Below are 25470 nucleotides of genomic sequence, written 5' to 3' on the forward strand. Positions count from 1 at the left end.
CTATAGCACTTTAGTCTTCCAGGAGGCCGGAAGTGCTCTCTCAGTCCTCCAGCGCGCGTGTCTATGGCACTTCAGTGCTCCAAGAGCCCGTAAATGCTTGTCAGTCTTCTGGAAATATGCTTCTAGCACTCTTCCGAAACCATAAAACATGATTAACAGTTAAACACAAAAATATCTGAAGATCGCAAAAATAAAGTGACCCCCGCATAACTCTCCACAGCAACAACTGGACAGAAATCAAAAGTGGCAAGAGAATGCTCGTCCCCTAGTGCCGTAAAGCTGTACTGCGCATGCGCACGCCTAGTGCAGTAGGGCTGTACCGCGCATGCGCCGCGTTCTGTGCCATACAGCTGTAAGGCGCATACATACCCCAGTGCCGTACAGCTGCACTGCGCATGCGCGACGCTTTCCGCCGTACAGCTGCACTGCGCATGTGCGCCCCCTAGTGCCGTAAAGCTGTACGGCGCATGGCGCCCCCTAGTGCCGTACGGCTGCACTGCGCATGCGCGATGCTTTCCGCCGTACAGCTATATTGCGCATGCGCGCCCCCAGTGCCGTACGGATGCACTGCGCATGCGCGACGCTGTCTGCCGTACGGGTGTACTGCGTGTGCACCGCCCGTAGTGCCGCACCGCTTGGTTGGCGTGGCCGCTCGGTCTGGTCTGCCCTGCTTGGCCCCCGTGAACACGTTATGAGGTAGCTGGATTGCGTGAAGGTGAGCCGAGGGCGGTGGGGAACGTGGCAGGCAGCGGCGGGGGGCTTGAGGGGACCCCGAGGGATAATTGGTGGGGCTCGGGGGGATCCCCCAGGGGATTGTGGGGGCTGAAGGTCGGACTTGAGGGAAGCTGTGGGGAGCGGGGGGACTGGGGGGACCCCGAGGGGTGGTGGAGGGAGCTGAGGTGGGAGGACACGGGTGTTCTGAGCGGGAACGGGGGCGCTGAGTTGTCCCTGGGGAGTGGCTGGGGTGGGACAGGGGTCCTGAGGGTAATGGGGAGGCCTTGAGAGGGGCTGCGGGGTGCCGAGGGGTCCCCGATGGGGAATAAGGGATGATGGGGGGGGCTGAAGGGACTTTCTGGGGGAGGGGGAACTAAGGGGGGGGAGTGAGGGGACTGAGGGGGACCTGGGGGGCCGAGGGGGCCCCGAGGGGTGAGGGGGGACCTTGAGGGGGGCTGGGGGAACGGGGGGGCTGAGGGGGCCCGGACAGTGGGGAGGGGGGTACTGAAAGTGCACTGGGGGCAAACGGGAAGGTCTGAGGGGGTGGCTGGGTGGGTGGGTGACTGTGCTGGGGGAGCCCTGAGTTTGGGGAAGGGGGCTGTGGCCTGAAGTGGGTGCTGAGTTGGAGAGGGGCTGTGAGGGGGAGAGGGGTACAGGCTGAGGGGTGATGGGGGGCAGGGCTGGGGGTGGAAGGGGAAGGTCGAGGCATTCTCCAGTGTTTGGGGGTCCCCGTGACCCTCCACTGTGTCCCATCCTGCAGGACAAGGAGTCCTACGGTGAGCTGTACTGGAAGGTCTGCGAGAGGCTCAGCACCTTCTCCGAGGTCATTGTCTTTGGCTTCAAGGGAATGTCCCCCATGACTGGCATGTTTCCCCCCCCCAGTGCAGGCTGCCCCCTCACTAGTTGTTCCTCGGGGGCCTGTGCTGTCGCCATCCATGTCACAGGTATGGGGATGCTGGGACCCCTCCGGAGCTCTCTGAGACAGTCTGGGACCCCCCAGAGCCCTCTGATATCCCCTGGGATCCCCCAACCCCTCCAGGATCCCCCTGAGACCCCCTAGAATCTTCTGGTACCCCTGCTGCCCCCACAAGAGCTCTGCGGGATGTCCTGCTTCATCTTTTCCCAGGACACTTCTGGGACTATCTGGGACCATCTAGGACCTCTCATGTTCCCCCCAGGGTTCCCTGGAGCCTTCTGGGATCCCCCACATTCCCCCCAGGACCCCTCTAGGACCTTCCCACACCCCCTCCAGGACCCCACAGATCCCCCCTGGAGCCCCCCAGGACATGCCAGAGCCCTCTGGCACCCCCTGGAGCTCCTCCCCAGTACCCCCCATGTCCCCCTGGACTGTCGTGGGAGCACCCTCTTACCCCTTGAGAGCCCCCCAGAGGCCTCCAGGACCCCTGGGACCCTTCTCCACACCCTTCAGGACCTCCTTGAGCCCCCCCGGGCCCCACAGAGCCTTCTGAGAGCTCCCCCCGTACCCCCCACATCTCTGTGGGACCCCCTGCACCCCCGGAGAGCCTCCCAGGATCTTCTGGTTCCCCTCATGTTCCCCCCAGGGCTCCCTGGAAACTTCTGGGGCCCCTCCAAGCCTTCCAGGATCCCCTGGAGCACTCTGGGTCACTCTGACACCTGCTCTAGGATCCCCTAGAGCCCCCCAGAGTGCTCTGGGACCCACTGGAGCCCACCCCTGGTATCCCCCACATCCCCCTGGGACGCTTCTGCGACCTCCCCCCAACCCCATGAGAGCCCCTCAGAGTCCTCCAGGACCCCCTGGGACCCTTTGTCTTCCCCCAGGACTCTCTGGGACCCTCATGGGACTCCCCACATTCCCCCAGCACTCCCTGTAGCCCCCTGGGACCCTCACACACCCTCTCCGGCACCCCACACATTGCTGCCAGGACGCCCCAGAGACTTCTAGGATCCCCCTGGAGCGCCCCCACCACTACCCCTCACATCCTGTTGGGACCCCCCGCACCTCCCGAGAGCGCCCCCAGTGCCTTCCAGGATCCCCTGGAGCCTCCTGGGACCCTCCTGCACCTTTCCTCCGGAGCCCTCCAGGACCCCATGGACCCCTCATATTCCCCCAGGACTCTCTGGGGCCTGGGAACCCCCACATTCACCCCCGGGACTCCCTGGAGCACCCTGAAACCCTCTCACCTTCCCCCTGGGACCCATCCACACCCCCTCAGGACACCCCAGAGCCCGCTAGGACCCTCCTGGGACCCCCCATTCCCCACTGGGAGCCCCTGGACTCCTCCATGGCATGCCCCACGTGCCCCTGGGAGCCCCCACGCCACCGGAGAGCTCCCTTAGAGCCGTCTAGGATGCCCTGGGACCCTCCCACACCCCCCCAGGATCTTCAAGGGAGTGTCCCCTATCACTGGCACGTTTCCCCCCCCCCAGCACAGGCTGCCCCCTCACCAGTTGTTCCTTGGGGGCCTGTGCCGTCGCCGTCCATGTCACAGGTATGGGGATGCTGGGACCCCTCCGGAGCTCTCTGATACCCTCTGGGATCCCCCAACCCCCCCAGGATCCCCCTGAGACCCCCTAGAATCTCCTGGGACACCCTGCCCCCCCCACAAGAGCTCTGTGGGATGTCCTGCTTCATCTTATCCCAGGATGCCTCTGGGACTATCTGGGACCATCTATGACCTCTCATGTTCCCCCCAGGGTTCCCTGGAGCCTTCTGGGATCCCCCACATTCCCCCCAGGACCCCTTTAGGACCTTCCCACACCCCCTCCAGGACCCCACAGATCCCCCCTGGAGCCCCCCAGGACACGCCAGAGCCCTCTGGGACCCCCTGGAGCACCTGCTGGTACCTGCCACATCCCTCTGGGACCCCACCCCCTGAGAGCCCCCCCAGGGCCCTCCAGGATCCCCCTGGGACCTGTCGTGTTCCCCCAAGACTCCCTGGAGCCTTCTGGAACCCCCCACGTTCCCCCTGGGACCCTCCCACACACACCCCCCAGAACACACCAGAATCCCCTGAGTCCCCCCCAGGACACCCCAGAACCCTCTGGGATCCATTGGAGTCCCCCCTGGTACCCCCCACATCCCACTGGGACCCCCATTACACCTGCTTCCCCCTCCCAGGGGACACCAGCTCCTGCCAAATGCTCTGGGAGCGCTGGAGCCTGACAGCATCTCGGCAAAGGAGAGATGAGCGAGGAAGCGAGCGGGGACCCCCTGGATGCAGAGAGGAGGATAAAGGAGCTGCAGAGCAGAGACCAGTGGGGGCTCGGATGGGATGAGAGAGAGGGAAAGAGAGATGAAGTGCCACAAGGTGCCCCAGGTATTTGCTCTAAAGCTTTAAAAAGAGGGAACTGAATGTAACGGATTTTTTTTACCCCTGATATTTAGACAGCATGCTCTAAAGTACTTTATTTCTGTCTGGCTTTCAGTGCCGTGTTTCCTCGGCAGCCCAGTAGCATCTCTCTCAGGCAGTGCTGCTGGCCAGATGTCCCTCCTCGTTGCGTAGCACACAAAAAACCTTGTAGTCCAATTATAACTATGTATTTTGGAGAGAGATAGTGTTATGGTATCAATTCCCAGCTGTGGAAGTGAAATCAGTGCCTGAAGAAAGTCAAATACTTTTATAGCGTAAGTATTTTTATTCTGTGTATATAAACCTAACGCACACCTTTTCACCGAAAGGGAAGGGATAAGGCATTTCCCAACACCAGTGAGAAGGTTTACTGTTACGCTAAGAACGTGTTCAAAATGGCATCAGTTAGCTTTAATCCTGACTTCAAGAGTTGAGCTGGCGCTGGCTTTTGAAGGCTGTGCTGTGTTTGGAGCTGAGCTGTTTCCCCAGAATCCTCCTGTAGCTCAGCTCCTGTCCTGTCCCTCTGATGGAATTCCTCTACTCTCTTCCGGGCTATTTTTTAAGATACTGAGCTATAACTGGGGATTTTTGTTTTCCAGGTGCCTCGTTGTAGGTGTCTCGTGCTGCTCGAGAGATGCCCCAGGCCAGGTTTGCAGCTGGTGGCGGAGCCCCTCGCCCTGAGGGGAAGGGGCCAGCCCTGGGTCTGGGAGTTTTGGGGCTTTTTTGGGGGGGAATAGAAGGGTGTCTGTCTGTGTGTGTGTCTCGGGGGGTGATGGTGTCATTTGGGACACTGCAACATCACTGGGGCAGCGATGATGCAGCAGAGGAGCAGGTGAGTGGGGGACGTGGGGTTACGTGAGGGTCTCCCAAATGAGGTGGTTCACAGCCCCAAAACGTCTGAAAATCTTGGAATGCGTTAAAAAAATGTGAAAACCTGTAACTATGGGCGCGAGGCACTGAAATAGAGAACAATCTCTCATTTATATATGAGAAATATATATACTGAGAAATAATATTATGTATGTAAAATAACTTCAAAATAAAAACCTGTATGTCTAAGGATTCTATGATTCTGTGCTTGTGTTATATAAAAGATCCTAGAAATAAAAATATTTTTAAAAATGTATTTATAAAAAGATATTAGTGTCAAAATAGATGTGTAAGCAGACAGTCTAAATAGATATTCTGTATCATAAATGTTAAAATCTAAGCAGATTTTCTACATAAGTGCAAACAGGTGATATAAATTCCCTAAATAGATAATGTGTAAATAACTAAGGGGGTGCTGCCGCCCGGCGGCTGAAGGCTGGTCCTGCAGGTGTGCGCTCCTCCGTGCGCTGTGGCCGCGCCTCCGGCCCGCCTTGGCCCCGCCCCCGGCGGCGCTGTGCGTTGGTTCCGCAGCTCGTGCGCATGCGCGGTTTCGCGGGAGCCGTTCCGGCGCCGGTCTCGAGAGCGCGGCGGCCGGAGGGCGAACCAGGACCGCCGGGACTCCGTCGAGCTGCCCGCCGCCTCGAGCGGGATCGGTGCAGCCCGCCCGGCGTCGAGAGCGGCCGTCGGCGCTCCAGTATCGGCTCTTACGCGTTACCGCGCCCCCGTCTGTGCCCGGCAGTTTTCCTGTTGTCCATTTCCATAGCCCCTCAGTCCGCCGACGCGCCTCTCTATGGCACTTTAGTCCTCCAGGGCGCCGCTCAGTCAGCCGACGCGCCTCTCTATGGCACTTTAGTCCTCCAGGACGCCGCTCAGTCAGCCGACGCGCCTCTCTATGGCACTTTAGTCCTCCAGGACGCCGCTCAGTCAGCCGACGCGCCTCTCTATGGCACTTTAGTCCTCCAGGACGCCGCTCAGTCAGCCGACGCGCCTCTCTATGGCACTTTAGTCCTCCAGGACGCCGCTCAGTCAGCCGACGCGCCTCTCTATGGCACTATAGTCCTCCAGGACGCCCCTCAGTCAGCCGACGCGCCTCTCTATGGCACTTTAGTCCTCCGAGGTGCCGCTCAGTCAGCCGACGCGCCTCTCTATGGCACTTTAGTCCTCCAGGACGCCCCTCAGTCAGCCGACGCGCCTCTCTATGGCACTATAGTCCTCCAGGACGCCGCTCAGTCAGCCGACGCGCCTCTCTATGGCACTTTAGTCCTCCGAGGTGCCGCTCAGTCAGCCGACGCGCCTCTCTATGGCACTTTAGTCCTCCGAGGTGCCGCTCAGTCAGCCGACGCGCCTCTCTATGGCACTTTAGTCCTCCAGGACGCCGCTCAGTCAGCCGACGCGCCTCTCTATGGCACTATAGTCCTCCAGGACGCCGCTCAGTCAGCCGACGCGCCTCTCTATGGCACTTTAGTCCTCCGAGGTGCCGCTCAGTCAGCCGACGCGCCTCTCTATGGCACTTTAGTCCTCCGAGGTGCCGCTCAGTCAGCCGACGCGCCTCTCTATGGCACTTTAGTCCTCCGAGGTGCCGCTCAGTCAGCCGACGCGCCTCTCTATGGCACTTTAGTCCTCCGAGGTGCCGCTCAGTCAGCCGACGCGCCTCTCTATGGCACTTTAGTCCTCCGAGGTGCCGCTCAGTCAGCCGACGCGCCTCTCTATGACACTTTAGTCCTCCAGGACGCCCCTCAGTCAGCCGACGCGCCTCTCTATGGCACTTTAGTCCTCCGAGGTGCCGCTCAGTCAGCCGACGCGCCTCTCTATGGCACTTTAGTCCTCCGAGGTGCCGCTCAGTCAGCCGACGCGCCTCTCTATGGCACTTTAGTCCTCCAGGACGCCGCTCAGTCCGCCGACGCGCCTCTCTATGGCACTTTAGTACTCCAGGACGCCGCTCAGTCAGCCGACGCGCCTCTCTATGGCACTTTAGTCCTCCGAGGTGCCGCTCAGTCAGCCGACGCGCCTCTCTATGGCACTTTAGTCCTCCGAGGTGCCGCTCAGTCAGCCGACGCGCCTCTCTATGGCACTTTAGTCCTCCAGGACGCCCCTCAGTCAGCCGACGCGCCTCTCTATGGCACTTTAGTCCTCCGAGGTGCCGCTCAGTCAGCCGACGCGCCTCTCTATGGCACTTTAGTCCTCCGAGGTGCCGCTCAGTCAGCCGACGCGCCTCTCTATGGCACTTTAGTCCCCCAGGACGCCGCTCAGTCGGCTGACGCTCGTCTCCACGGCACTTTAGTCCTCCAGGAGCCCAGAAGTGCCTGCTCAGTCCTCCCACGCTCGTCTCTATAGCACTTTAGTCCTCCAGGAACCCTCTCAGTCCTCCCACGCGCCTCTCTATGGCACTTTAATCCTCCAGGACGCCCCTCAGTCAGCCGACATGCCTCTCCATGGCACTTTAGTTCTCCACTACGCCCCTCAGTCCACTGACGCGCCTCTCTATGGCACTTTAAGTCCTCCAGGACGTCCCGCAGTCCGCCGACACGTGTCTCCATAGTGATTTAGTCCTCTAGGATCCAGGAAGTGCTCATCAGTCTTCTGGAAATCACCTGCTTCCAGCACTCTTCTAAAACCATAAAACATGATTACCAATTAACCACAAAAATATCTGAAGATCGCAAAAATAAAGTGACGCCTGCAGAACTCTCTTCTCTACAGCAACAAGTAGACAGAACTCAAACAAAAGCGGTAAGAGAATCACCAGAGGCAAGTGCCCAATAGAAATAAAAATGACTGTTGCTTTGCCTGCTGGGAACTTAAGGCATAAGAAAAGGAGCTCCTACCCCTGTGGCCACCTCTTTGTCTTCGGGGGGGGGGGGGTGTTGTCCCCGCCCCTTTCTCCAGGGGATTGTGGGAAGGGCAGTGGGCGGGGCCCGGGGTATATGAGCCACAGGCTCAGCTCAGGAGCTTGTTCTGCTGCTGGGCTCTTCTGGGGTTGGTGCTCTGTTGGTCCTTCACTTGGCTGCAGCTTTGGGGCAGGCATGTTTTGGTATTTAGGGAGGCAGAGGTAAGAAGGCTGAGCTAAGACCTTCAGGACCAGTACACATCCTGCCACCTGTATAGTAGAAAGTTGACTGGTATGCAGCTTTTTTGTTTCCTTTTTTTCAGGTCAGTAACTTTGTGATGAGTGTTTAGGGGATGCCCAGATGGTTTAATAGTGTGCTTTCCTGTATTCTAGGAGGGCTGCATTTTCCTAGAATTCCTAACTTTATTGAAGATGGGCCAGAGATTTTTTCCACCGGTTTTGCAGTATGCTGTGTGAGTTGCTGATCTTGTTTCTCTTAATTGGGTTGATGATGAGATTATATTGTAGGGGTTAAGGTGAGCATTTTGTATGCATCTGCATATTGTACTTTAGCACTTCTCAAGAAAGCAGCAGGGATGTAAGGCATAGTGTCATTCAGGGTATGGCATGGCTCATCACCTTTCCCCATTGCCCAAAGAGTGACGTGGTGTCCCTAGAGTTTTTGCAGCTTGCAGCAGGCCCCTCGTAGATTGTGTCAGGGCATTACTTATTTTGTGGGTCTATAGCAGAGCCCAGAGTCCGTGGGAAGACAGAAGATAGGAGGTGCCTGCTGAACACAGGGCATGGCTCAGAAGAACAGCTCCTGAGGAGTGGCTGACACAGGGGTTTCAGGGTCACAAATATAGAATGGGAGCTGTCAAGAAGAAGTGGGGGTCCTTCCCTGACAGTTGAGGAGAAGAGGTTTCTAAAAGTTTTGGTGCTGGGGCTTGGCTAAGAAATGGAGGCAGGTTCAGCAGTCTTTATCATATGGGTTTTGCATTTGGATTTGGGTGTCAAGAGGGTCTGGTCTGTTCTAGTCCCTTCCATTTGAGGTGAGCTGGATAGTATTGAGGAGGAGCATGGGACTGGTGATTTCACAGAAATGCAATGGTAATTTTGTGTTTGTTGGTATCTTAGGTGTCATAAGTAATTGCTGCTGCAGCCTCTGACTCTAGAATCGGCGTGAAACAGGTGAGCAGATTGCCATGGCACCTCTGAGGATGAGGGTGCTGTAGAAGAGCTTGGCCTCTACTATCAGGGTGGTCACTGCTGGAGCCATGGTTTCTTTTTGTTTTACAGTTGAAGAGGAACCTGGTGACTGCAGGAACACATCAGTTAGCTGTTTGTTGTGGGTTCTTTGTCAAGGATGAATTCCGACCCCTGGCTGTCTGAAAGCTAAGTAGAGGCACAGGCGCTGGAGGGGGGCCAAGGTTGACAGTTTCAGGGAGGAGTTTTCAAGTCAGGGTAGAGCAGAAGGCTATCCAGAAGGTGTGTCCTCTGAGTAGGTAAAGGGAGTGGATTACTCTTCAGCACAAAGCTAGCGTGTGCTGGGCAGGGCAGTTCTGGCCTGTGTCTGTTGTTGTGTAGTTTGTGTGCTCTGTCTTCTGTGTCTTGGACTTTCCTTAGGTTTTGAAATCCTCGTTTCTCTTTGCACTCAAGGGGCACAGCATGTGCCTTGGGCAGCCCCTGTAGAGTCTCGAATGCCTGTGCTAATTGGCAGAGTGCCCAATGGGCACTTCTTGCATAACAATTTTAAAGTGCAGATCGGACTTGCCTCTTGGAAGTTTCTAGATGGTCCTCTTTTGCAGCATCGTTCGTGGCTGCATGAGCAGCTCTGTTCTCTGAGCTATAGCAGCTCTAGCCATCTGCTTTTGTGAACTGGGATTTCTTCCCTGCATCCTTACATTCTCAGGTCTTGAAGCCAGGCTTCCTGCACATATGTCATCTCCATTTTGACAGGAACTTCTTGGAATGGGCTGTTACATTTGACTCTTTTATGATTTTTATGACTTTGCCACAGAGCCTCCTCACGTCCGTGCTGTGGCCATTGGTCTTCTTGCCCAACAGCATCTCTTGTCTGAAAGTCATTCTTCTTGTGGAGAGTTTTCTCTCATCTTGGAGTCACGTTGTTGTCTATAGTGCTGTGTGGTGTTGGGCTGCACGTGGGTGTGTTTGGCGTGGAGCTGCCCTGCCTGGGGGTGTAGAGTCAGGGGTAGGTGGAACAGCAATAAGAGTCTATGGGTAATATGTTGATCTGCCAAGACTGTTTAGCCAAAGGTTGTACAGTCATCTGGGATCAAGCAGCCATTGGCAGGGACAGTCATTTCCATAGTGTGTTATGGGGATGATTGGAGCCTCCTGGGAGCCTCCTGCTTCACTACTGTTTGGCAGTAGTGAAGCAGATTGAAGGTGTTAAGGCTTGTATGTGTGGGGATTAATGTTGGGTCCAATTTTTTTTTAATGGCAGGTTGTAGTTGGAGCCTAGATGATATTCCTAAATGGAAACAAGACCCCTGGAATTGTTCAGCTACTGATCAGCATCTGGGTGACTTGTTTACTAATTTTTTCAGATGCAGAGGGACAAGATGTGCACCAAAGAGTCATGGAGAAGGCAAGCGGGACCCTGTAAGAAGGTGGGTCAGTTCACGGTGCTGGAGGGAAGATGTGACTGGTGGCTATATCATTATATTATGGCTTGGTGGTGGGGTGTGGGTTGTTTTTTTTTTTCATTTTGAAGGTATGAAGTGATGAGTAAAGCAGGATATTGGCACCGGATGTGACTCTCGGGCAAGGTGGTCAATGAATAGTGGGCTGAAGCAGCAATTCTTCTCAGATGTTATATTGTGGGTGAAGTTTTTAGTGTCCTTTGTGTCTGTTTTACAGGTAGTTTGTAAGCCTCAAAGCAGCAGCCCAAAACCATGGAGGGCAGGTGAGCGAGAGGCCAGGGTAAAGGAGTAGGAGACAGGAATGGCTGTAGGCAGGCTGTGGTGTCGGGCAGTATGTCAGCATATGTCTTTTGGTTGGCTTTTTTTTTTTCAGGTGCAGCATGCAGGCTCAGAGGGACTAAGCCACATGCTGATGAGCGTGCTGAGAAGGTGAGGCGGTTGTGGGCCACATTGGTGTCTTAATAGTGAAGTATTATACGGCAACCTGGTTAATTATTTATCTTCTGGTTTTGCAGGTGCCCTGTGAGCCATCTTTGGAAGTGGGTGAGCATTAGAGGTGAGCCGAGGCAGCAGTGAGGAGGAGCTTGTGGCTGGTGATTTCTCACATGTGCAACAGTAATTTTGTTTCTTGGTATCTCAAGCAATGATGGCCACAGCATTTGACTCTGGAAGGAGCAGCTGAGTGGAATCCCATTGTGCTTTTGAGGAAGGGGAAATTGTGGAAGAGGTTGGCGGTGGCCTCTCTGAAACTTCTTGCTGTCACTGTTTGGTTTTCTTTAATTGTAGATGATGATGATGATGAACCTGGTGACTACAGGAATGTCCCAGATAGTCGATGTGCTGGTTTTTTTTTTTTTTCTGTCGACATCAGATTTAAGACCTCCAGCCCTCTGAAAGCTAAGTTGAGTGGCCAGGGCTGGGGAGGGGCTGGAAAGGGAGAAGTTTGTGATTTGCAGGGAGGCCTCTTAAAGTTAGAGAAGGGCAGAGGGCTGTCCTGGAGCAGTCCCCTTTGAGCAGGTAAAGGGAGCGGGTTAGTCTTCAGCACAATGCTAGCATGAGCCGGGCAGGGTGGTTCCAGCCTGCATCTGTTGTGTTGTTTGTGTGGTCTGTCTTCTGTGTCCTAAACCTTCCTTGGGTCTCCATGCTCTCTTTACACTTGAGGAGCACAGCCTGTACTTCAGACACCATCCCAAGAGTCTTGAATGCCAGAACTCATTGGCACTGCCCCAGTCAGGCCCCACTTTTCTTGCATTATAAGCTTAAACAGTGGATCGGCCTTGCATCTCGGAAGTTTCTGGGTGGTCCTCAACTGCAGCATTGTTCCTGGCTGCATGAGCAGCTCTGTTCTCTAGCCATCCATTTTCAGTGACTGGGACTTCTTCCCTGCATCCTTAAGTTCTTAGGTCTTGAAGCCAGGCTTCCTGCACATACATCTCAGTTTGAGTCACTTCTTGTCCTGGACCATTACATTGTACTCATTTCTTGGGGTTTCCCTAGAGCCTTCTCGTGTCACCATTGTGGTCTTGCAGGTCTTCTTGCCCAACAGTCGCTTATGTTGGTGTCATCCTTCTTGCTGAGAGTTTTCCCTCATTTGTGAGGTGCATTGTTTGTAGTGTTCTGTGTAATGTCGGTCTGTGCTTGTGTGTGTTTGGCTCGGAGCTGCTCTGCCCGGTCACGTAAACTCTGGGGTAGGTGGAACATCAATAGGAGTCTATGGTTAGTTTGATCTACCTAGACTGTTGAGGCAAAGGTGGTACAGTCAACTCCCATCAAGTAGCCATCAGCAGGTGTGGGCAGCTCTTTAATTAATGGGGTTGTTTTGGGATGAGCAGAGCTATGTGGGAGGGGCTGTTCAGCAGTAGTGAAGCAAACTGCATCTCGAAGATGTTAAGGCTGCTTTGTGTGGGGTGTAGTGTTTGTATGTTGTGTGTGGTTTTTTTTTTTTAATGTCAGGCTGTAATTGTACTCCAGATGGTATTTCTAAGGCAAAACGAGACCTTTCTGAGGGTGTGCGCATGTCATATGGGGTTCCTCCTAAAAGAGGCAGTTCACAGCCCAAAAAATGCCTGAAAATTCATGTGGGGAATGTGTGTTTAAAAAAACAATAAAACCTGTATATATGGGTATGAGGCATTGAAATAAAGAACAATTTCTCATTTTTATACATATTGAAAAATATGAGTGTATGTATATAAAAAGGAGTTCAAAATAAAAACCTGTATCTACTATATTATATAAAGGATGTTATTGTATTAAAAGATCTGTCCCATAGCCAATTTTTGCCTTCATGGTTCTCTCTGCCTCGCTCCCTGTTGCTTCCTCCTGTCTGATCCGTAGCCCATAGCTGTTTTCTTTCCCCTGTGGCTCCCCTTCCCTGTTTTTTCACCGCCCCCCCTTCTCTGCCCTGTAGTAGATTGCTGTTGCATTGGGTTTAAGTGACAAGGTTTTGTTGGCTGAGTTGTGGGGGGCAGGGGTGGGTTCTGTGAGAAGACACCAGAAGCTCCCCCCATGTTGGGCACAGCCAGCTCAGAGAGGGACCTGCTGCTGGTCAAAGCTGAGCCCATCAGCAACACTGGCCAGGAGTGGAGCAGAGAGTCCCTGCAACACGTGGCGGCCCCGCTGTTGGAGCGGAAAAAGAGCGCGAGGAGGAAGGAGCAGCAGAGACAATCCTGACTCCCTGACACCTCCATTGTCTGGGGGTACGATGTAGAGAAGTCGTGAGTGAAGATGATACCAGAAAAAGAGAGGGGTGGTGGGAAGGTGTTTTTTTTAAATTTGTTCTTATTTCTTATTTGATTGACAATAAGTGAATTTCCCCAAGTTGAGTCTGTTGGTTTTGTGACTATGAGCGATCTCTTGGTCCTTGTCTCAACCTACAAGCTTTTTCATTTTAACTTCTCCCCTTGTCTCGTTGAGGAAGGGCAATGATAGAGAGGCTGGGTGGGTACCCAGGGGCCAGCCAAGGTCAGTCCACCACAGATTACTTCTATTAAGCTTTGTGTCCTTGTCTTTTAATACTTGACTATGTTTCTTTTACCCAATCTCTTTTGAAACTTTATTTCTCTCTTTCCATCCCTTTCTCTTAAATTCTTGCTTAGGTTTGTTGAACCCAGTTTGCTTCTAAAATTTTCTTGCTACTTTTCCCTCTCTCTGTCTCCCCAAATTAATTTTAATTTCTTTCCCATGTTCTTGTACCCTGTCGCTTTTCATAATTCTCTATCTCTTTCTATGCACTTCTGCATGCCTATCTCTTAAGTCTTTGGTAGGATTCTCATATCCTATGCCTTTCAAAATTTTGTGTCTATATCTCCTCCTAGCCATCTCCCTGCCTATAATTCCCAATTCTCCCCTCTATTTTCAGCACACTGTAACTTTTTTCATTTTTTTTCTGCATCTGCCTGTCATTTTTTTGCTTATGTTTCTTGTACCCTGTCGCTTCTCAAAATTTTCTTTCAATGTGTACTTCTGCCAGGGTGCCTGTTTCTATTTTGTATTTCTTGATCATATTTCTTTTCCCCTGCTCCTGTGTGTTGTCTCTTCTTATCCCGCTGGTTACTTCCACCTCTCTCCCCTGGTCCCTGTCTGTCTCATTTATTTCTCTCTCTCTCGTGGTTTTTTTGCTTTTTTCTTCCCTTTTGTCCCTCTGTCCTGCCGCCTTTGGGCATTGAGCCTTGTAGCCAACTCACTGCCGGGATTTCTTGGGCACGTTAAGGAATAAACACTTCCTGCCTCCTCTGCGCCCCTGGAGGCACTTGCTGCCCCCAGGGTGCAGAGCTCATTGCTGGGGACAGGCTCAGGGGAGGGGGTGATGTGCTGTGGGGCTTTGGCAATGGCCCCTCTTCCCAGTGGGCTCCAGCTGGGGCTGAGGCAGCCCAGGTGAGACCCATGAGGGGAGGATGGGCTGGGCTGGGCCAGGCTCAGGTTCAGCCAGTGAGGCTGAGGTCACAGCTGGCTCTGCTGTGCCGAGGGGCCTGCCTGGCCACAGCTGCCTGCTGGAGCTGGCTGAAGAGTGACACAAAGGGGGTTCCACAGGCATGTGCCTCCAGCAAGGCACAGACAGTTCCCACGGCAAGGAAGGATCTCTCCCAGCCATCCCCCACGGAGCGCACCACCAGCACAGAGTGCCAGGAGCTCGCTGCCTGTCGTCTGCATGTGTGAGCCACCGTGCCTCTGGGATGCCTCATGGGAGAAGAGCATCGAGGCACCCACCACCCACTCCTAGGCAGGCAAGGGTCAGGCTGCCAGCACCACCGAGGAGCAAGGGGCAGAGAGAGAAGCCTCTGGGCCATAAAGTCTCCCACCTGCGCCAGGAGCTGTGGTGAGTCACACGCCCTCTCATGTGTGTCCAGGCCCTTCCCTGCCATGCTTCTTGTGATCTCTGCCCGTGTCCTTGCCTGTCCTAGACTCTGGCTCCCCAAAAGTTTTTGCTCTTCTGCCAATGCCACCCTGTACTCCGTCCCCTTCTCCATTTCCTTTCTGTGCCTCTGCCTTCCCAGCTCCCTATCTGCTATTATTTCATTCTTCCCACACTGCCTTCTTCACTATTGCTTGTGAAAATTGCATTTGTAGGTCTCCCTCTACCCAGTGACCCATCTCTATTTCCAGTGACTCCCTCTGCTCCACCCCCCATCCCTCTTCCATTGTCTGTCTGTGGCTGTTGGTCCAACTCTATCTCCTGCTATTTAACTTTCTAACTACCTGTATGGCCAGTGCCCCGTTGCTTTCCAAATTTTCTTTCTGTGTCTCCACTTACCCAGGTCCCTGTCTGTGTTTTTTAATTCTTTTTGCCTGTCCTCTACTTTGTTACTTTTAAAATTTTGTTTCATTGTCTTTATTTATTCAGGTTGCTGACCCTATTTTTTTCTTCCTCTTTTCTTGATCTGTTTGGTTTTTAAATTTTCTTACTATGTCAACTTTTATCCAGTTTGCCATCCTCACCTTTTAATTTTTCCTATCTTTCTCTTACCACCTCACTTTAAAAATTCTCTGTCTACTTTTATGAACCTGCCAATACCGATTTTTCTTTGTTCTGCATTGGTTTTGTACTTCGTTGCCTGTAAACATTTTTATTTAGTTTGCTGTCCCTATGTTTTTATCTTTTTTTCCTTTCTTTCTATAACCACTCTTGCTTTTAAAAGGTTCTTTCTGTCCACTTTTATCTCATTCACTGTGTATATTTTTAATTTTTTATTTCATTAATGCAGAGCCTTTTTAGAATTTTCTTTCTACATCTCCGTTACACTTTGCATTCCATGTTTCCTAGTTATTTCCTTTTGTTTCCCCAATCCCCATCACTTCTTAAATTCCTTACTTTTATCCTGTTTATCTTTATTGCTTATCTTTTCTTTTAATTATTTCTTGTCTTTTCTTACTGCCATCGCATTTAAAAATTTCTTTCTACATCTGTTTTTGTTCACCATCCCTATTTTGTAATATTTCTCTTTATTTACCCTACCAGCTAGCACTTTTTAACTGTTCTTACTGTGCCTACTTTTGTTCCCTTTGCTGTCATTTTAAAATTACTTATTGTCTTTCCTTAGTGCTGTTGCTTTTTAATTTTTCCTTCTACATCTCCGATTTAGTTTGCCATTGTTATTTTGTAATTTGTTTCCTTGCTTCTTTAATCATGGATGCTCTTAAGATTTTCTGTCTACATTTATCTCCTTTGCCGTCTTCAGTTTTAATTATTTCTTGTCTTTCCTTAGCACATTCTGGTTTTTGAGTTCACTGTTTCTATTTTTTAATTTTTTTCCTTATTTTCTTAATCCCTGTTACTTACAAAATTATGTCTGAGCTCTTTCCCTCAGAAACCCGTCCTCAGGTTTGTTTGTGCCTCAGAGCCCTCCTATCATCCTCTGCACCACCTAGGATGCTTCCATTTGGTCCCTGGCCTCCTGAGGACATCTGTACTCCGTTGCAATCCCCCCCGGACTTCCTCCTCATGTCCCTGTACCTTCTTTGGTCTCTCTGGCCCATTCAGGACCCCTCTCATGGTGTCACAACCGCTATAGATGCCTTCAGGGTTGCCCTCAGTACATCTTCATCTTTGTCGTGGACCTCGCACACCCCTCTCCTTCCCTCAGAAGGCTTCCTGACTCCGTATCTGTGAGCCGGTGTCCGACACTGAAGTTTTGCTTAGCATAAGCACCTAGACTGGCGAAGCCTTACCTGCAAGATGTAACCCAGCAACATAGCAAACTTTGGCTGAACTCCTTCTTAGTCCTAGAAGGATGGATAGTAGTTTTGTTTTACTTTGATACATTGTAACTTAACTAACACAATGAAATTGTATAAGTAACATCAAGGAAGATTATATGCTTAACATTATGAACTACGGTGACCGTTATGATCAAAGGAAAGGGAACTCTAATTCTTGGAAATGAAAAAAGGGACCATTCTATCCCAAGTCAGCAGAAGGAGGATAAAATACAGGTGCAGATGTGACAAAGAGGTCACAAAACCAGGTCAGAAGGTAAAAGCATTTGCACCAAAACTCCAGTCATCAAAGAGGACACGTAATGGCTGAACAATTTTATCAGAGATGAGACACACGCTTGTCATGTGAACAGGGGCACAAACTGCTTATGTCATAGATTTTGAGGCTTTACAAAGCACAGGAAAAGTATTGAGGGGGTCCCTCTTCCGAGGTATCCAGCTCAAGCTGTATTAAACCGACTCTGTGACAGAACCCAGGTCCGAATTGTCCTTTACAGTTGGAGGCTAAGACTGGATCCAGCCGCACCCAGACTCCTCTCCGAGAAGGAGTTTAGAAAGCAAGGGAGTCCAGTCTGAACGTCACTGCTCGTCAGGAGGGTCTTCCCAGGCTCTTCTTCAACACCCAGCCCCATTCTTCTGTCTTCTTCTCGCCCTGCCTCTATTAGTTCCCTGGCCTCCAAGGCAACATTTACTCAGTTCAGATTCCCCCTGGATTTAATCATCATGCTTCCTATCATTTTTCTGTCTCTCTGGCTCCATCGGGACTTTTCTTCTCCTGGTCACGATGCCCCCCAGGAGTTTCCTGGCCCTCCACATCCATCTCGTAGCATTTTAGGTGGGTCCATCTTTGAGTCGTAGAGCTGTCATTTGTTCCTCTATGCTACCTAGGATTCCTATGTTCAGTCCCCGGCCACATGGGAACATCCATACTCCCCTCAGATGATCATCCGAGTTCGTCCTTGTCCTCCCCAGCCTTCTTTTGTCTACCCGCCCTGCTCGACGCCTCTCCACCCTCACGAAGCTTCCCAAGACCTTCCTCAAACTCCACAGCCTCTCCTAGCATTTTACCTCCCTATGTCTCTTGTTCCATCAGAGCCTCTCGTCTTTCTTTGCTACATGGCGCCCCGTCATGTTTCTCTCTGCCATCGAGGGCATCTCCGTTCAGTTCCTCTCTCATTCATTCATGTAGTTTGCCCAGACCCCCTCCCAAGACTCCTAAGCCCTCGCTGCGTCTCTGAGCCTTCTTTTCCTACCCTGCCCCCTCATAATGCCCCTGCTTTCTAAAGCTGTGTCCTCCGAGTCCTTTCTCATACCCCACAGCACTGCCAGCACTTCAACTCCCTTTTGATTTTGGTTTTTTTTTTTTGCGCTCTTCAAAGTGCCCTTAACTTCCTCTTTGCTGTTTAGGATGCCTTCATTCTGTCCCCAGCCCCCTAACATCATCTGTACTTTGTCAAAATCCCCTTCAGAGTTCTGCCTTGTTATCTCTGAGGCTTACTGGTACTCTCCCACTCCCATCGCCGAGCTCTCATGAGATATCCCCTATGCCCCAGAGCCCTATTTTAGTCCCAGAGGGCACTTTGAACCCCTCTTTTTCCCTCAGAACCTTTCCAGAGTCTGCAACCATTAACCCCATCAGTCTTTTGGTTCTCTCATCTTTTTGGTGCACTTGCAGTCCATTCCGAGGGCAACCATATTTTGCTCGATTCCCTTTTGAGCTCATCATATCCCAAGACATCTTTGGTTTCTCTGGCCCCTTCGGGACCTCTCTAATCTCTCTGACAAGGCCTCTCATTCTGCCAGAGCCTTTTCCAAAATCATCTCTGTGCTCTAGAGCAGTCTGTTTGGTTTCTGCATTATATTATGTTTCTATTTTGTATCTGGTACCCTAACAATGTCTGTCATAGGCTCAGATCTTTTCTTAGCCTTTATCTACTTTTATCAATATGTCTGCCATGATTATTTTTGTTGCCTTTTACAACTTATTTTTGTTCTAGCTACTTAGATGTTAATTAATGTACTTTATGCAGTTTCAGGTACATTACATATATTTCCATGCTTTTTTGTTGCTTTCTGTCTTTTGTGACTGAAGTAGCACTATTGAGTAAATAAGTCAAAAAGAGATCATCAATATGACTCAAAATTGCTTCTAATTTAGAGTAAATAACTTATTTTGTAGAGCAAGATATTGTTGAGAATGTTTTCTCATAGAATCTGATTCTGTTTTGTCATTCAGTCCCATCCAGAATACAGTTCTGGCAGAAGCTCAGTAACGCACATGGTCTTACTAGAAACAAAGAATAAGCCCATAGTAGTATGTTGGGATTTTTTTTTAAATGATACTCCAGTACATAAATTGTGGTGTTTTTTTTTCTATCTATGTTCCACAAAAAAACCAATCTAATTGCCTACCTGGTCATGTTGTTGATGTAATAGATAAAGTTGTAGTAAAACGGCAGGTATCTCTTCTTCTAGTAAAGGTCACTCTCTTCCTTTGCCACCTCACACATTGTAAAGTTAAGGCAAATAACAAAACATGCTGCTCCTCTGGGCACTTTTATGCTTCTGTAGGGTTGGCCCCGCCCTTTACCCAGAGGATTGTGGGAAGGGCAGTGGGCGGGGCCTGGGGTATATGAGCCACAGACTTGGGTCAGGAGCTCATTGTGTTGCTGGGCTTTTCCAGGGTGAGGGATCTGTGGTTTGTTAAGTAAAGTGCAGCATTGGAGCTTTTTCAGCTGTTTGGGTAGCTCTCTTTTAATATTAAGACTAGTATAGGTAAGAAATTAGAGGTAAGACTTTTCAACTAATGTAAGGCTTAATGCCATATATAGTAGAAAATGGACTTGTATGTTACTTTTCTTGTGTGTTTTTTTTTTTCAGAACAGTAGTTTTGCAATGGGTGTTTAGTGTGGCTAGGTGGTTTAATAGTAGTCTCTTTTTTTTTTTTTGTTATTCCAGGTGCTGTGCGTCTTACTGTAATTCCTCACTTTGTTGAAGATAGAATTCTGTTTTTTTTCTAGTTTTGTACAACACTCTTTTAGTAATTGTTTTTATTAGCCTTAATTGGTCCAGTTATGAGATTATTGAGTGGGAGTTAAGATGAATGTCTTGTATGTGTATATACATTGTATTTTAGCACTTTGAGGAAGCGGTAGGGATGTAAGGCATGTTGCCTTTCAGGGTATGGGACAGCTCATTGTCTTCCCCAGTGGTATGCAGAGTATCATAGTGGTCCTAGAGCTGTTCTGGCTTGTGGCAGGCCCCTGGTAGATCGTATCAGGGCTTCACTGATTTCATGGATCTGTAGCAGAGCCTGGAGTCTGTAGTAATACACAAGATAGGAGGTGACTGCTGAACACAGGGCAGGGCTTGGAAGAGCAGCTCCCAAGGAATGACTGATGCAGGGGCTTAAGCCAGCCAATGGAGGGCAGGAGCTGTCAGGAAGAAGTGGGGTCCTTTCTTTGATGGCTCAGGAGAAGAGAAGGGGTTTCTAAAGTTTTGGCGCTGGGGGATGGCTGGGAAAGGGAGGCAGGTTCACGATTCTGTCTTAGACAAGTTTTGCAGTTGGGTTTGGGTGTTGATGACATCTGGTCTGTTCTAGCCTCTCACATTTGAGGTGAGCCCGATAGTAGCGAGGATGAGCACAGAACTGGCGATTTCACATAAGCGTATTGGTAATGTTGTGTTTCTTGGTATCTTAGGTGCCATAAATAATTGTCACTGCAGCTTTGGCCTCCAGAATCAGTGTGGAGCAGGCGAGCGGAAGGCCATGGTGTTTGGGAGGATGCGGGTATTGTGGAAGAGGTTGGCATCTCCTCTCAAGATGCTTATTGCTGATGCTGTGGTTGCTTTGGGGATTCGTGTTTTTTTTTTTCCTTTTGCAGAGGAAGAGGAGGAAGCTGATGACTGCAGGAAGATATCAGATGGCTGTTTTTTTGTGGATTGCGTCAAGGATGGTTTCTGACCCCTGGCCATCCACAAGCTAAGTTGAGACACTGGTGCCCGAGAGGGGCCAAGGGGATGAGGTTGACAGTTGCTGAAAGGGGTCTTTGAAGTTAGCATAGGGGTGAGGGCTATCCTGGGGCACAGTCCCCTTTGGGCAGGTAAAGGATGTGGCTTACTGTTCAGCATGATGCTAGCACATCCCGGGCAGGGCAGTTCCAGCCTGTGTCAGTTGTCATGTTGTTCGTGTGGTCCGTGTTCTGCGTCTTAGACCTTTCTTGGGTCACGAGGTCATCTTTTAAGCTCCAGGAGCACAGCGTGGCGCCTCAGGCACCCTCCCTAGGGTCTCAAATGCTTGCACCCCTGCGCATAGCACCATTCGGCTGCTGGTCGTCTTGCGTTAGAAGCTTAAAGCATGCTTCGGTCTTGCGTCTTGGAAGCTTCAGGACAGCCCACTTCTGCGACTGGGTCTTCTTCCCTACGTCATTACATTCTTAGGTCTTGAAGCCAGTCTTCCTGCGCATACATCTTAGCAGTCTTGACAGTCCCTCCTTATCACAGATGATGACGTTGTAAACTTTGTTTCAGGGGCTTCCATAGAGCCTCTTCACATCAACACTGTGGTCTCCAGGTCTTCTTGCCTGACGGTGACTTCCATCCAGGTGTCATCCTTCTTGCTGGGAGTTTTCTGTCATTCTTGAGGCGTGTTGTTTTTAGCATTCTGTGTAGTCTTGGTCTCTGATTGTGTGTGTCTGTGTTTGGCTCGGAACCCCCCTGCCCAGGTGTGCAGAGCTCAAGGCAGGCAGAATAGTGACAAGAGTCTATAGTTAATATGTGGATCTGTTGAGACTGAGGCAAAGGTTGCGTAGTCATCTGGAATTGATTAGCTCTCAGTAGGTTGGGTGCATGGGTGTTTCATTAGTGGGTGTTGGCATAAGCAGAGCCAAGTCAGAGAGGCTGTTTATGGATAGTGAAGGAGATAATATCTCAAAGATGTTCAGGCTGCTTTGTGTGGGGTGTAATGTTTGTGGGCTTTTTTTTTTTTTGATGGCAGGCTGCTGTTGGCCCTAGTTGAACAGTGTTTCTAAGTAGAAACAAGACCTTTGGAATTAAGCTACTGCTCCGCATTAGGGTAATGTTTGATATTGTTTATTTGTTTTTTTAGAAGCAGAAGGATGAGATGGGCAGAGTGACTCAGGGGAACCGAGAGGAGCGCCATACGGAGGTGGCTTGGCATGAGGTATTAAAGGGAAGATCTGAACGGTGGCTCCATGAATACAATTGGGCACTACTTTTTTTCATGTGAAAGTGAGGTTGCGTAGCCATGTGCTACTGTGCTGGACTGAGGTACAACAGAAGCAGTTTTCCTTTCAGTAATTCTACTTTTCAGGTAAGTCTCTTCCAACTAACTGAACAGGCTGAAGATAATGACGTCTTTTTCAGGTAGTATCCGCTTCCAGATTGCTAAGAGCATATATTTACACTTAATGCCAAGGGATGCTGTGCGGAGAGGCTCTTGCTTATACTTATTGCTGTGACAGTGCAGCTCTGCTAACTTTTATGTATGCCCTGTTGATGGGTTGGAAGCAGAAAAGCATAGAGGGGTTGCACCCACGGTGAAGAGTAGATGGGACCGGTGACCCGAATCTGACTGATGGGGTATTGCATCCCATCATCATCACGCTCAGTATAAAAGCAGATGGATCAAAGGGGTCGGTACCTTTCCTTCAATGGCTGGCGTCTGAGGACTCTGCTGTCTGTTTGACATCCTTCAATCCCGATCTGTGCATTTATGCAACCAGATCCAGAATCCGGTTCCAATCCATTGGCAAGTCCGTTCTTGGACTTTGCCCGTGCCTGCCGGTGAAGCGATGGGCAACCTGGGAGCTTGATACTGGGTTGTGTATATATTTTACCTATTTTATTTTTTCCTGTTGTCTCTCCTCGGTATTACTTTTCTCTTTACATTTCATTATGAAAGAGTTCAGTTTCTTTTCCAGCTCCTAAGTCTCTCTCACATTCTTTCTTTCCTTCCTCAGGAGAGAAGTTAAAAGAGAGCATCTGTCACTTGGTTTAATGCCCAGCCTGAGCTGCAACAGCAATGACAGATAGGGCACCGGAAGAGACTTGGCCGAGGAGAGCGGCGACCTAGAGCATCGGTTCATTCTCAGCTGCTGTATTACAGGTGGTGCACAAGCCTCTGCTTGCACTCTGTCTGTCGGTCCTATTCAGAACGTGGTTCTGGCAGAAGTCGGGTAATGTAGGAATGTATCTGAGAGAAAATGGCCATGTGAGCCAGCCTCCCTACTATGAGAGATTAGATTAAGGGCAAAACAGGTGGTAGAAGATGAAATTAGTACATGGGGGAAAAACGGGAACTGAGAAGGTAGAAAACATGTTGTGCTAATGACTAAGTAATTTACTATGCGAATTCTTGTAACCAATCTGATGTGTGAATGAACTGCATGGACAGCGCGTGGGCAGTGTAACTAGCTAATCAGAAATAAGCGAGTCGCGTGTATGGCTACAACACAGGGTATAAAAGATGATGATCTGTGCTTAATAAACGGCTTCTGTTAATTCACATTGGATCGTCTGGAGTCCAGTTATTTCTCCTCAGGGCATGGCTAGGAAAGGGAGGTGGGTTCATGATTTCTTCTCGGACAGGTTTTGCAGATGGGTTTGGGTGTCGTCGGAGCCTGGTGTGCTCTAGGCTCTTGCATTTGAGGCGAGCCAGATAGTATTGAGCTGGGGCACGGGACTGGTGGTTTGGCAGAAGCGTAGTGCTAATGTTGTGTTTCTTGGTATCTTAGGTGCTGTGAATAACTGTTGCCACAGCGTCACACTCTGGAATTGGCACTGAGCAGCCAAGCAGAATGCCTCAGAGTTCATGAGGCTGAGGGTGGCGTGGAAGAGGTTGGTATCTCCTCTCAAGATGCTTATTGCTGGTGCTGTGGCTGCCTTTGGGATTACTTTTTCTTTTCCTTTTGCAGAGGAAGAGGAGGGACCTGGTGACAGCGGGAATGTATCGGGTGGCTGTTTTTTGTGGACTGCATCAAGGAAGGATTCAGATGCCCGGCCCTCCGAAAGCTTAGTTGACAGTCAGGCGCTGTAGAGGGGTGGAGGTGGACAATTGCAAAATGGGATCTTTGATGTTAGCGTAGTGGGGGGGGCTGTCCTGGGGCACAGTGTCCTTTGGGCAGGTAAAAGATGTTGCTTACTGTTTGTCATGATGCTAGTGTGTCCCTGGCAGGGCAGTTCCAGCCTGTGCATGTTGTTGTGTTTTTCATGTGGTACGTGTTCTGTGTCTTAGACCTTTTTTGGGTCTGAAGGTCACCTTTAAGGTCCAGGAGCACGACATGGCGTGCCGGGCGTCATCCTTAGGGTCTCGAACGCTGGGACCTGTGGGTGTAGCACCATTTGACTGCTGGTCTTCTTGCATTAGAAGCTTAAAGCGTGTATCGGTCTTGCGTCTTGGAAGTTTCCGGGTGGCCCACTTCCACGACTGGGATTTCTTCCCTGCGTCGTTACGTTCTTAGGTCTTGAAGCCAGGCTTCCTTCGTATACATCTTATCAGTCTTGACATTCCCTCCTTATCACAGATGATGACGTTGTAAACTTTGTTTCAGGGGCTTCCATAGAGCCTCTTCACATCACCACCGTGGTCTCCAGGTCTTCTTGCCTGACGGTGACTTCCATCCGGGTGTCATCCTTCTTGCTGAGAGTTTTCTCTCGTCTTTGAGGCACTTTGTTTTTAGCGTTCTTTGTAGTGTCTGTCTGTAACTGTGAGTGTTTGGCTCGGGGCCGCCCTGCCTGGGTGCGTAGCATCCAGGGTGGGTGGAATTGTGTGGAGAGTCTATATGTAGTATATGAATCCCTGTAGATCGGGGCAAAGGTGTGAGAGTCATCTCAGGGTAGCCATCAGGAGGCTGTGTGGATAGCTCTTGCATTTTTGTTGTTTGGGAAGAGCAGAGGCATGTTGGAAAGGCAATACAGCAGTAGTGAAGAAGAGTTCATGTCGAAGAGGGTATGGCTGCTTATCGTGCGGACTTTTTTGTCATTTTCGTTGTGTACGGTTGTATTTGGACCTTAGATGGTATTTGTAAAAAGGTGCAAGACTTTGTTATTATGACCTTATTGCTCTCTGCCTCGGGGTGATTTCGCTGATGTTCTTGCAGATGCAGCGGGACAAGCTTGGCAGGGCAGCGTAGGAGAGGGGAGCAATGTAAGAAGGTGAGTCAGCACGTGGTATTAGAGAGACGATGTGGCTTTGAGTAGTATATGTATTGGTTCTTTTCAATTTGAAGTCTTGAAGCAATGAATGACATGGGATGTGGGGATGGGGATGAGTCAGTCAAGGTCAGCAGCGGTGGGTGGGCTGAATTATCGCATCTTCCTCAGATGGAGCAACTTTCAAGTTTTAAGCAACCCATGCTGGTTGGGTTTTACAGGCGGTTTGCAATCCTTCAGGTTGCACGCCTCGGGAGGATGGGCAGGCAAGGTGAGGGAGCAGGAGGTGGTAATAGGTTCACACATGTTAGGGTTTTGGGTGGTATCTCTCCCGTAAGCTCAACAGTAATATTGTGTGTCTAGGTGTCTTAGGTTCCAGAACCAGAGAGTGCCACAAAGTCTGAATCCCGAATCTCTGTGGAGCAGGTGAGTAGAAGGGTACGGCGCATCTGATGTGGGGGATATTGCAGTACAAGTTAGTGTTGACAGACGCAATGGTGCCTGATGGCACCATTTTGTGGAAATTGGGGTTCCCTTGTTTGTTTTTGCAGGTGATGAAGAGGAAACCCAGCAACTCCGCGATGAATCGATTTGATACACGGTAACTTTTTTTTCTTGTTGAGCAGGGCTCCAGAGTCCCGGCTCTCAGAAAGCGAAGTTGAGGTACCGGTGG

General features: G+C 50.6%; 1 protein-coding gene and 1 long non-coding RNA gene across 14 annotated transcripts; both read left to right on the forward strand.

Annotated features, from left to right (window-relative positions):
• The first annotated feature begins 564 nt into the window (after nt 1-564).
• LOC141737156 (uncharacterized) lies at nt 565-5108 on the forward strand. 2 transcript variants are annotated; one of them, XR_012585160.1, is made up of 4 exons: nt 574-715; nt 1475-1658; nt 3815-4321; nt 4646-5108. It is a non-coding gene; the product is annotated as an uncharacterized LOC141737156 (long non-coding RNA). The 2 variants fall into 2 exon arrangements; XR_012585159.1 differs by having other exon boundaries at nt 565-715; nt 3815-5108.
• Nucleotides 5109-5169: 61 nt separating this feature from the next.
• On the forward strand, nt 5170-12573 carry LOC141737155 (uncharacterized). 12 transcript variants are annotated; one of them, XM_074571790.1, is made up of 8 exons: nt 5170-7646; nt 8137-8216; nt 8881-8934; nt 9043-10376; nt 10627-10672; nt 10783-10838; nt 10925-10965; nt 11051-12573. In XM_074571790.1, the coding sequence occupies exon 1, from the start codon at nt 5457-5459 to the stop codon at nt 7248-7250; it is 1794 nt and encodes a 597-aa protein (XP_074427891.1). In that variant the 5' UTR covers nt 5170-5456; the 3' UTR covers nt 7251-7646; nt 8137-8216; nt 8881-8934; nt 9043-10376; nt 10627-10672; nt 10783-10838; nt 10925-10965; nt 11051-12573. The 12 variants fall into 12 exon arrangements, 11 of the variants coding, with proteins under 11 accessions (XP_074427891.1, XP_074427886.1, XP_074427888.1 ...); XM_074571785.1 differs by having other exon boundaries at nt 9043-10672; XM_074571787.1 differs by having other exon boundaries at nt 10925-12573.
• The last annotated feature ends 12897 nt before the right edge of the window (nt 12574-25470 follow it).

Source organism: Larus michahellis, unplaced genomic scaffold (assembly GCF_964199755.1).
Source record: "Larus michahellis unplaced genomic scaffold, bLarMic1.1 SCAFFOLD_204, whole genome shotgun sequence".
NCBI lineage: Eukaryota > Metazoa > Chordata > Aves > Charadriiformes > Laridae > Larus > Larus michahellis.